General features: G+C 40.4%; 1 protein-coding gene across 1 annotated transcript in view; it reads right to left on the bottom strand.

The window, feature by feature from the left end:
• The window catches only part of KDM5B (lysine (K)-specific demethylase 5B), a 58,190-nt gene that overhangs the window by 22,878 nt on the left and 22,746 nt on the right, over window positions 1-12,566 (bottom strand). The window contains exons 6-11 of the mRNA XM_014946337.1: window positions 8,914-9,007; window positions 6,730-6,833; window positions 4,845-5,003; window positions 4,094-4,213; window positions 3,499-3,657; window positions 2,872-3,053 (exon numbers count right to left, since the gene is read on the bottom strand). Coding sequence (XP_014801823.1) covers window positions 2,872-3,053; window positions 3,499-3,657; window positions 4,094-4,213; window positions 4,845-5,003; window positions 6,730-6,833; window positions 8,914-9,007 — 818 coding nt within the window. The remainder of the gene's footprint in view (window positions 1-2,871; window positions 3,054-3,498; window positions 3,658-4,093; window positions 4,214-4,844; window positions 5,004-6,729; window positions 6,834-8,913; window positions 9,008-12,566) is intronic.

Raw genomic sequence — 12,566 nt, 5'->3', positions numbered from 1 at the left:
CAAGGTTTTTTTTTTTTTTTTTTTTTTTGCCACAACCCTGTAGTATATTTGTAAGAGACAGTGCTTTTCACAGAAAAGAATTACAATCTTACTTTTCCTTGGAAAGATGACTTTATTATTCTTACATTGTAAGGGGCTTATCTAATGTTAGCCATGCCTTTTTTCTTTCCATCTAGGTCCAAACCTGAGATGCAATCCCCGCCAAGAGCTGGGGGACATTCAGACCAAAGTTGGCACAAAAATTAAAAAAAACTGGGGAAAAAAAAAAAAAAAAAAAGACTGAAGAAGTCCTCAGTGAAGTTCTGCTGATTAAGCTGTTTGTCTTTTACCATGAACACAAACTCCCTCTTGGATCAATTCTTTGTCTTGTGCACAACTGCCATAAAAGCAACATATAATAAGTAGGAATTAAACTTCCAAATTATGCAAAAGACATCAAGAAAAAAAAAAAGTCCTTATCTAGAGTAGGAACAAAGAATTTTTAGTAACAGCTAAACTGAATGCAAGCCAGTTGAGAAAATTAAGGTTATGCAGATGTGTTCCAGCAGATAATGTTTGGGGTTAACACTGACGCTGGCTCACTGCAGCACCAAGATGAACATGTGTTCCAACCCCTTATAAACAACAAAGGTATTTAGAGAAGAAGATAACAGACAAATCACCTTCTCCCAAGACTCCTGAGGAGCTGGCAGACTAAAGCTGACCCAAAAGCGTTCTTTTTTTTCCATAAATCATGAAGCAGTTAAGAGGATTCCAGAAGAAAAGAGTGGAGCATGAATCCAGAAGAACATCCCTCATACCTGGAGCTCATTCCTGCACCCAAACAGCCTCTGCCATACTGAAGAGGACAGGTAGTGGGAGGGACTGTGGAAGGGCAGTTACACTGGTATCACAAGGAGAAGCACGAGTAGTCACTATGCAGCACTAAATGACTATGCAGCCTTGGATCTTGTCATCATCTTGGAACAAATCTATGAATTCAAGAAGACCCGCCACAGAGACAACTAAAAACTGTCCCGCATCCTGACCCAATACTGGGTAAGTCAAGAATTCTGCTCCTTGACACATGTCAGCACCAAGGAACAGATGACAGCAGTTATGAACTACGCTAAACTTGGATGGGAATACTAGTACCAGGGGTCTCTGGACTTGAGGAGAAGAGATCAGAGAGAAAGCTAAAATTCTACTGGATCTCTTAAGGTGTCAGCCTTCTGAAGGCAGCAAGCTGCAGAATGGATGAAGGTGACAGTTCTTTCTGCACTGCTGCGTGACAGCTCCATGTTCCTGCCTTTAGAAATACCGGCATCAACGATGGCAATCCTTCCTCTGACCAGGACTGACATCTTACTTATTTGCAAGCATCTTTAGAAGCAAAGATTTGCTTTTTTTTCCTTTTAGCATTTCAAGAACTAACATAGGATTTAGGGTCATGCAGGAGAACTACTGCCTTCAATGCTAGGAAAAGTCTTGATCTGATCCCTTGAGACTAAATACTCAAAATCCAGGATACAACCTCCTACAGGGAACAAGGGAACACTGAAGAGGGACATGCCACCCCTAGTATTCCCAAGAACAAGTCCTGCCTTCTGAAGTCACTTCAGAGTTTGGAGCATTGTCTCTTCAGTGGCAGGTCATTAAGATTGACTCGTCTGGCCAAGGACAGTGTTAACCTCAAATACATACTGCTCTCAAACAGGCTAAAAAACCCAGACTTAAACCCAAGGGAATGGAAATACAGAAGAATATCTGCAAATGAAAAGACAAGATTTTAAGGACTTTCATGCTGGAGGAGAACTAAATTAAAAGCAGGTAGTGCAACTTTCACATGGGTCTGTGAATGTATGTACATGTGTGTGCACATATACACATATGCACTCACGCAACTTCCTGGCATTGACTGCAAACACTAATGCAATTTAGGACAAGTTATGGAGGATATAATGCCATTCTAGCAATAGTGAGGGAAGCTATCCTAGAGGAGCTGGAGCTTCTATTGCAAACAAAAAGACGCTTCTCCTTCCCAGTTTTCAGCATGACTGAAGACCCAGACACACAAAAAAAGCAACAAATGACAAAGATGGTAATGTTTACAATGTAATACTGACCAAACATTCACTTAGTCTTAAACATTTGTTTTAATAATGTCAAATATTAAGAAAGCAACCAAATTAAGCTATTGACTACTTGGACTGTGCTTCAGCAGCAGCTATTCCAAGGAGCAGCAACTGAATAACCGATGAAATAGACGACCTACTGAATAGTAGCTGGGATGCAATTTCACCATTTTGCTGGAATATTTACACGAACAAGGAAAGGGAAAGAGCTTGACAGGTTTCAGGAAGAGTGACAAGAGTAATTCAAACTCTAGAGAAGCTGCCATAAGGTGAGAAGTTTAAGAAGTTCAATCTGTTTAGAATATCAAAGGGATGGCAAAGATCTGTCCTGATTACAGTTGACAAGTATTCGCATAATGAGAGGATTTATGATAGAATGATCTATCTGACAGACAAAAAAATATGCAGGATCCTAAGATTGTTAGTTGAAGTGAGATGATTTTTTCAAAAAAACTTGCATGGTTTTTAGTTTTACATTGAGCATAATAAAACACTTGATGGAGCACTTGCTGCATCTCTCATGGATTTTTTTTTTTTTTTTAAACTGGGAATGGATGTCTCTTTCCAAAATATGACCTTTTGTCCAAAAGCAAATCAATGCAGGAATCGCACTGTGTCAAATTAACCCTGCTGCTACAGGATTGCAGGAGTTACTCTGGCCTGAACTCTATGAATCTGTTTTTAGGCCACTAATTAAAAAGGGAAAGGGGGAATGAAAAGGAGATTGCTTCTCAGGCTGTTTCTCCCTCAAACTCACCAATGCAGATAGTTAATAGAATAGCTCCAGTGGTCTTCTATATGCCAACAAAATGAAGAAAAGCACATTCCTACGTATAGCCAGGGTAGTTTCATCCCACATATGTCTGCAGTGATGTGAGCAAGAACAGACTGCTCCATCACAGGCATGTTGTTTAAATTCCAGCCACTATCAAGGTACTCCTGAAAATTGAACAGAACAGTCCCAGGTTTATACAACATGAAGTAAAAAACCAAGAAGGTAAAACTGCCAAAAGAGCAACAGAAGAAAAGCATCTTTCCAAACTGAAAACTTAAGAAACAGGTCAATGAATTAAAGAACAAAACCACCACTGTCCTCACTCCTTTCACAAACCTTATCTGACCTGCTTTGTTAAAACGTGACCTTTTTTTTTTTCACTTTGAAAATTATTTATTAACTTCTAGGACAAACCTGTGGCTTTTAACCTGTGTCTGATCACAGCAAATTAATTTATTCAAAACTCCGATATAATTTTCCTCTTCAAGTACTGTGCCAGATCCACCAAACACATTGCAACCCAATTCCATTACTGTGCTTTGAACCAAAAAGACTTATTTAATGAAGAACTACAATACAAACATACACAGTGAACTAATAAAGACCTACCTCTTCTTCTGGTCTAACTTTAAATTTCCCACCTCTGACTGGGAAGCCACTGCCAAATTCCTTTGAAGCTATATCAGCCCCATATTCTACTGTCACATCCTCTTCAATGGTACTAACAAGTCTCCAGAATTCTTTTTCAACCAGCTCAGTGGGGACCATCTAAGTCAGAAGAAAAACAAGAAGAATATACTGAGGAATCGGTATATAAAAGCATGTGCATAAAAGCTACCTCAGGGAGGAAGTTCCATTAGCTTAAAGCATTTCCCCTTTCAAAAAAAAATGCAGTAGAAATGTGGTTCCACTCAGGACATGCTGCTGCTTTGTTCTCTGAAGAAAGGGTGACAGTTAAGAGCTCTCTCTTCTTTACAGACACTTCTTCAAAAGTGACAAAAACCAAAACCCAAGAAGCCAGTGGGTCAAGAAACCACGACACCAGCAAGAACAAGCATTCGCTGATGTAAACGAGAATTTCTGATTTGGGATTTCATACCATTTAAAAGCAGAATTCCCCCCTCTCCCTCAAAAGTTATACATTTTGACTAAGCACAAAAAATGAAGTCAACATTATGGCATCAGGATGAACACACGAACATACATGTACTGGCATGTTAAAATAGTCTGACTTGAATGCATCTGCCATTTCTCCAAACGTGCGAAGTGTATAGTCTCTTGCTGCTTGTTCAAAACCAAATGCTTCTTGAGGCTTATTACACTCCTGTAATTGAAAAGATAATTATTTCTACAATGTATCAATAAGACAATCTGTGCTCAGATTTTACACAAATAGGCTACTACTACAGCATCTGATGGTTAAGAAGGCAGGACACCTGACCAAAATTAAATGACTGCCCCAAGCTGCACAGTCAGAAGAAGAAACTACTTTGCTTAATTCACCAAATCACAATATTTACTTATAAATCTGCATAAACATTAATGAAGTAATATGCCTAATTTCTCCTTCCTCTAGTAGAATGAAGCAAAAAAAAAAAAAAAAAAGGGAAAAAACCCCCACAGAGAAGCACCCTTTTTTTTTTTTTTTTTTTTTTTTTTTTTTCAAAAAAAGAAAAAAAAAAAAAAAAAAAAAAAAAGTGCATAGACCTCCACAGTGAAGCACCCAGTGAGACTCCAATTTTAAATACAGCGGAAAGGTGCCAATTGAAATCAGTGCATTCTTTAAAGGCACATCAATTCTTGGCTCCAAAATATTAAGTGACAGCTTTACAATTTGAAGCACTCTCAGTCTTCATTTCAGCTTTACCCTCTATCACCTTGTTTGCACAACCTTAAGTGGTAACAAATTCTACTATCAATTCCTAGGATCAAGTTTGTGTGGTTTGTCATATTACCTGAGCCAAACACTGGGGACATCTCCAGTCCCCTTTGGGAACATCATGAAGGGGTGGAATTAAACAGAAAGTATGGTAACTGTCATCACAGCCATCACACAACAGGAGACGGTCCTCATCGTTACCACTGCCACACAGGAGACACACGTACAAATCCACCTGTAACGAAAAATGACCAGAGTGGGAATCTGAGCACTTCAGTTACGCACTCTGTAACTCAGTCATCTGCGACATCAGACAAAGCTTTTTTTTTACTTTATCTCTGACATGGAAATCTGACAGGCAAACACAAAATGTTGATGTAAAGGTTTAAATAACCCCCCTCTAACTTAAGGAAGGACAACAAGAGTTGTGAGCCCTTCCATGTATTTTTTTTTCCAATGACAGAAGACTTGACTGAATGGGCAGCACAGTTCAGGGGAGCAGCACCATGGGCTCAGCAGGCTTAATGTAACACCCACTAGTGGCTCACAAATCCCTTTTCTCACTGCTGTCACAAGCAGCCTCTGTGCATGGATGTTTCATCCTCCTCCGACTATCTGGAGTCTCAGAAGAGACAAAGGGGTTCCTATTGATCATACAACGTTTGGGTTGGGAGAGACCTTAAAGCCCCCCCCAGTGCCACCCCCTGCCCTGGGCAGGGACACCTCCCACCACACCAGGTTGCTCCAAGCCCCCTCCAACCTGCCCTTGAACCCCTCCAGGGATGGGGCAGCCACAGCTTCTCTGGGCACCCTGGGCTCTCACCACCCTCACAGCAAAGTTGTTCTTCCTGAAATCTCATATAAATCACCCCTCTTTCAGTTTAAAACTGTTCCCCCTCATCCTATGGTTCCACTCCCTGATCAAGAGTCTCCCCCAAGCTTTCCTGGAGACCCTTTAGGGACTGAAAGGGGCCACAGGGGGGGACTGATGGGAGCGTTCCTTCATTTTAATGTGGAAAGACACCAGCTTCCCAGCAGAGCGGTGTGCTTTTGGGCAGGGGATGGCTGTTCAAGAAGTCTGCTACCAAGCCCCGAGGAGAAGGTGAACACACTCCAAACATGGGAAGGGTTGTCTGCTGCCTGTCCTACACCCCACCTACATTAGCAACAGCCTGGAAGGCTCTTCTTTAGAGCTCTGAGGACAAATAGACCTTGTTTTCATACATTGTTAAAAAAAATATAGCAGTGTCTCCTGCTCCTCCCCTCGAGCCTTTTTTGTTTGGGACGCAGGCTTCTAGTATTTGCACATTTCATGCTCAGGTATCTCACTACAGGTGTGGATTAAACAAAGAACATTTTTGGTTTTAGGAAGGACGTGAGCAGTGGCCTGGACAGAAAGAATCTTAGTATCATCTTCTCAAAAGTGAGAAAAACTACCATTGCTTTCAGTTTGGGATTTTTTGGAGGGGAGGTGGTGGTGTGTGGAGAGCTAGACCAAGAATAGGGTTGGTTTTTCAAGAAGGCTTTGAACAACAAAGCTTCCAAGTTGGTGCTGAAATTGTAGAGTAAGTGGCAGGTCTGCTGGAGAGCCGGGTGCATGAAGCTCCCCTGAAGAGCAATGGGGAGAGAGATCAGTTCATAGAACAACACTTCTATTTGGACTCTTCTTTCAAAATGCTTATTTTCAGACTGTACCTTTGAGACAGAAAACAAGTTACCTTAGTTACAGAGACTGAAACTTAACTATCCTGTTATTTACAGCTTTGTAACAGCATGAATCTTTACAAGTACATATATTCCAGCAGGCACAGAAACCGCTTTGTTTCAACTACAGGGTTACATGAGGAATAAGAGAGTCCTTGGTGTGATACGAACAACGTGACATTTCACTACATGCCCAGGAGAAACCTCGAAACCCCTGCAAATCAGCAAGAAGCATTAGGAGGGCAGGGCGTACTCACAGCATTAGTGGGTTTTTTAGATCGAACTTTAGATTTGTCTTTCTCTGGCTCCCCAGCATGTTCTCTCTTCTCGGGAAGTTTCACTGTGCTGTGCATTTCTTTTTCTGGCAAAACAGAACAAAAAAATAAAGGTATTACAAAATGTTTTCATGCCTAGCATTATTTGTTATTTATTGTATTTGTTCTTACTTGTTAGACTGCATCACTCCAAGTTATTTGTTGAACTACTTATCACAGAATGCTATGGGGTTAGAAGGGACCTCTAGAGATCATCTAGTCCAACCCCCGGCCAAAGCAGGGCCACCCAGAGCAGGTCCCACAGGAACATGTACAGGTGGGTTTTGAATGTCTCCAGAGAAGGAGACTCCACCACCTCCCTGGGCAGCCTGTTCCAGGGCTCTGCCACCCTCACAGGAAAGAAGTTCCTCCTCATGTTTAGGTGAAACTTTTTATATTCAAGTTTGTGCCCATTTCCTCTTGTCCTGTCCCTGGGCACCACTGAAAAAAGACCAGCCCCATCCTCTTGACACCCTCCCTTTCAGTATTTATAGGCATTGATCAGATCCCCCCTCAGTCTTCTCTTCTCCAGACTAAAAAGACGCAAGTCCCTCAGCCTCTCCTTGTAAGAGAGATGCTCCAGGCCCCTGATTATCCTGTACACACACTTGTTTCAGTTACCTTAAGAAAGGATCTGAACACCTGCAATGCCTACAGAAGCTGGTATTATCAGAAGAACCAAACGTGTGAGAAACCAGGACCTTAGAGCATGCCATCACGACCTAGCTATACCTACCACAGCCCACATATTTTAAGTGGGTATTCTAAGTCCCATTTAAATTAATTTAAATTAAATTATTATTTTGTTTCCATGTGGTGTTAACAAATGTGGTTAAATTGCTTCATCAGTTTTACAGCAGCAGGTCACACGGTGACATGAAACAGCACTACAGCTTCCTACAACGATCTCCACGCTTCAGTTTCTTTGAGTTGTGATTTCCATGAAAACGCATCTTTACTCTTTAACAAGCATGTAGTAGAAAGGTCCTGATGAAGAAGCAGTTCCTCTACATTCTTTTACTCCTACCTAATTCAGGCATGTCTCTACTCAAGTCTTCATTCCTGACATTATAAAAAACCCCAAATAAACAAAAAACAAAAAACCACCCCTCAACCCCATACAACAGAGTGTGGAGAATCCCAGGGCCCCGGTGCTGAGGACAAGGGGGCAGGAAAGCTCTTGGCTAAATCTACAAGTGAGCGAGAGACCTTTACACCTGGACATGAGAATCTGAAGCATTTCTTGCAGTCCAAGAGCTAACAAAGACATTAAAGAGAAGAACGTCTTCATCTATCAGAAAGTTAAGCATTAAAAAACTGTCTATAGCTTTTCCTTCTACTCCGGGGGAGGGGGGAAAAGGGAGGGGACAAGAAAAAAGTTTAATACCCAGAGACACTCCTTAAAGAAAAAAATTCCCCAAATTAAGTAAGACCACAATCTAAACAAATTATTGAAAAAAAAAAAAACAAAAACAAAAAACTGACTTAACAAAGGAGACCGACAAACTGCTTAGTTAATTTCAATTATTAAGTAATTATTTGTCAACAAGCTTATTCTTCTGTTTAATGGCATTAAACAAGGATGGGTAACAACAAACTCAGGACTATTGACAGAAGCAATTTAAAAATCATATTATGGGAACTTTATCCTTAAGTTCACAACATACCACCTTTTGCCGTCATGAGTTTAATTTCCTGACTTCAAATTCAAATTATTACCTAAGTGTCTGAAATTCAATACATTCTTAATAGAGGTTCCTCTATTTAAAGCTAGTGGACTGCTGCTAGCTATTTAAAATACAAAATAGAAACATGCTTCAAATCTTATTTCTAATTGCTCTGTAAGAGACACTGAAGTTAAAATAAGTAGAAATTTTATTTGTCAAATGAAAATATCTTCTTTGCCAAGAAAACTCGACCACTTATAAAGAACCCAAAAAGATTTCAAAGCCATAAAAGAAATTGTACAATAAATTCAAATTTAAAAAGAGGTTAACAGAAGTATTTATATATTTTTTTAAATACTTTGAATTGTGCCAACTGCTGAATTTAACTCTGGTCCTAAAAAGAGTTTGCTCAAAGAGAAATTTTATTCACATTTTCTTTCACTCCCCATTTGCCACTCACCATTTTCACACTTTGGAGGTGCACATCCCATTCTACGCCTCAGGTTATGAGTTCTGGCTTCTGGAGCATCAGATTCAGTTTTAATATTGGTTGCCTTAAAAGAGAAAAAAAAACAAAACAAAAAACAAAAAACAAAAACCAGAAAAGAATCAGTAACGGTCTTAGAATAAAACAGAATTGTCATTTAGGTTGCAAGGGACCATTCAGATCGAGTCCAACCATCAACCCAGCACCGCCCAAACCACCACTGACCCATGTCCCTCAGCACCACATCTGCCCAGCTTTTAAATACCTCCAGGGATGCTGACTCCACCACTGCCCTGGGCAGCCTCTTCCAAGGCTTGACAACACATTCAGTGAAGAAATTTTTTTCCCAATATCCATCCTAAAGCTCCCCCGGAACAACTTGAAGCCATTTCCTCTTGTTGCCTGTTCCTTGGGAGAAGAGACTAACCCCCCCGGCTACGCCCTCCTTTCGGGGAGTTGGAGAGAGGACACTCAGAGAGATGGCAAACTTTGGTTTTACACATGTATTTGGGAAAATCTTGACTGCCAGCTAAACCCAGAGCTGCTTGCCCAAGTACAGACCAATGATGCTGGAATAGACACTGGTCACTGCACACAGCGCTGCAGGAAGGGCTGCACCCACAGAGCTCCAACCTGCACCCATCTCCTCCTGCCCCTCAGAGCTGCTTTGGCTCTGGAGACGGGAGAAGCTGATGTCCAACACTCAGAGTCTAAGAGATCTAAATAATTCTTTGCAGGTCTCTACAGTTGAGTAACTTTGGTGGCAAACCCCACAAGGTTTTGAAATACACATTCCAATACTATCATGTGCTGAGAAAAGAACCAGGAAAAGACAATTTTGACTTCCAAATTCCAAAAAGTATCTCTCATACAAGTCTTAATCCACTCTGATAAGTGCCAAGAGAGGACAGCAAAGATCCAGAGACACAGACACCTCACTGAAGTACAATAGAAGTCTCCAAACTTGTAACCTGACTTGTTCTAGGAAAAAGCGAGGCAGATGGAAGTCACATAAAGACTTTGTGGACTTAATTTAAACTCAAAGAAGTCTCTTATACTTATGAACAAATAAATCTTTTTAGGCAACCTGAATTTCTGAAAATACTTGTATTCAATTATGTAAAAAGAGTTCAGAGCAATAATATAGGGAACAGCCTGAAGAGATCTGCAAGGATATTCTACAAAAAGCCTGTGCCAATAATGATACCATGTTTTTAGTTTGATTTCAGTGCAACTTGATAAGAAGCAAGAACTTTGGGCTTTCATAGATTTTCTTTTACTCTTGAGAGGCAGAACATACCCCAGTCTCCTAAGCAGGGAACTCCGCTGGTATATGGTGAAGCTTTCAGCACAGAATAATGTTTTCCATTTAATTCTTATATTTCTTCCCTGAAGTTTTGAGACTGTGGGAGAACAATTCTCAAATCCCTCAGTGTAAAGATGGGTTTCTCCAACATTGTGTCTTTTGAGCCTAATTTCTTAAGGAAATGAGGTCATGTAACCACTCTCTTGCTACTCACTCAAGTCAGCCCACTAGCGACCACTCAGTGAACCCCAAATAATGGGACTTGTTGGCCCAGCTCTAAAAGCATCACCCCCAGCAGGAATGAAACAATGGGAATTTGAAGGGGCAGGGGTTGGTAGGGTTCTGTTTGTGTGGGTTTTTTTACAGCTTGTTTGTTTCGGATTTTTACAGAGGTTGTTTTGACATTATTTCCCCTTCGCTTTCTGTGTTCTCTTTGTCCAAATGACTGTCTCCATAAGACCAGGGAGGGGTCCCATTGCTTAAGATATGCAATATATGTTCATTAAATTTAGTAATACTGGATAAGGACCAGCTTGCACTGATCCCCAAGCAATGCAGTAACACATGCCTCATCTTCTGCATTTTTAACTTCTATGAGCTGCGTCCATATTCTGTGCTTAAGCCCATATTTGCCTTCACAAGAGTAGCTCTTTTTTTTAACCTGAACCTTTTATCATCTCACTTTCACTTCTGCAACATTGTTCTGGTCTTTTACACTTATCTTCTCTACATCATGCATCGAAATCCTTTGTGTTTCAAAACCAGCCTGTGACTGCCATTGCCCTTTTCCTTTCTGGTTATGTACATTCTCTCCTAATTGTTTACTCACCAGGTAGGAAATGGCAAGGTAAAACTCTATGTGTCTTACAGTGGTAATGCAACACTTATCCCACAGGTTGTATTTTTTGCTATTAAGAATAATTTACAGTACTTTCCTGTAGTTCACTTACTTTAAAGGTTTACAGTAGATGGTTAGTCTTTGAAAAGCAGGAAATGTCAAAATGGTAAACATAAGCATGAACTTCACTTTTAACGTTTAAGACACTGACAAATCCTTGTATATCTCGTTAGAGCAAAAAGTTGAGACACATTAACCAAACTTTACTACTTTGCAACCAGGTCAGGGCAAAAATCAACTGCTTGCAGCTTCGCCTGTCAGGAGACAAAGCAATGAGCAAACTGGTTCAGCCTGTTGCTGTCTACGCTGAAGGCCAGCTCGGCACAGGAGGTGTTTAAGTCATGTGTTTGCTCCTGCCCCAGCTTGGTAAGAAAAAAAAAAAAAAAAAAAAGGGGATTTAATCAACTTTGCTGACTTTGCACTGAAATGGAACAGAAGTGCTCACACTAACAATCTTAACTTTTGGAAATTATTGTCTTATATGACAGCTCCTTGCTAAGCAAGTCAGTCCATGCTGCTTAATTCAGCTTTAGCTCTGTATGTTTCAATTCTGTTCTTAATCAAGTATTTTCTTTCCACAAAAAATCAGCTTCATGACACGAGGAGCGCTCAGGGAAGGAGCTGAGAGGGCAGCCTTGCATTTTGGCTAAGTAGGAAGAGTTAGTTTCCACAGAAATGACAAAAACATGCACTCTTGGTTAGTCAGTGTCACCGTCACAAACAGCTCAAATTTTCTTATATATTTGCCCTGCTGATAAACTTTAAAGGATGCGTGAGAACCAGCATCTTTCAACCACAGGCTGATACTTCAAATGGAAAGTTTCAGATCAAACTACTGAGGTTTTCTCAGAATTCTAAATCTACTCGCAACCGGGTATTAATGTGGAAAAGCTTTAGAAAGCCTTAATTGTAACTCACTAACTAAAAATAATTATAGGCAGAATTTGCAACAGCTAAGCTGTACTACTTGGTAGTAATAAAGACAAAGACTAGAACAATGGGAGTTAATAGAGTCTGAAACGAACTTAAACAGAAATCAGGATTATAAACAAAGGGAGTCAGTCATGACCTTCCTAACTCATGATGTCACCACTAACACCACCGTCTCCTGGGAATGAGCCTCCCCTGCTCTTCATCTGCTCAAACAAAAGAAACTGGAAACTCTCTGAAGGCAGAACATCAGTCTGGAAAAGGCTGAAGTCACAGTATTACAGTTTTCCAGCAACAAAGGAGACACATGATGATCTCCCAACATATGCCCTCAGAGGAGAACTCTATGCAGATATCATCAATATATTTTTCATAAGCACATGTAAAATTAATCCTGTTTGATTGTACAAAACGATATTGACTTAATTTTATGCATTTTTTTCCTGAAATTGCATGATGCAAGTATTGCAAATTGATAGAACTCAGAGTGAA

This window comes from Calidris pugnax, unplaced genomic scaffold, assembly GCF_001431845.1.
Source record: "Calidris pugnax isolate Ruff unplaced genomic scaffold, ASM143184v1 scaffold116, whole genome shotgun sequence".
Lineage (NCBI taxonomy): Eukaryota > Metazoa > Chordata > Aves > Charadriiformes > Scolopacidae > Calidris > Calidris pugnax.
The sequence above is the reverse complement of the archived record's forward strand: the minus strand, read 5'-3'. Positions and strand labels throughout refer to the sequence as shown.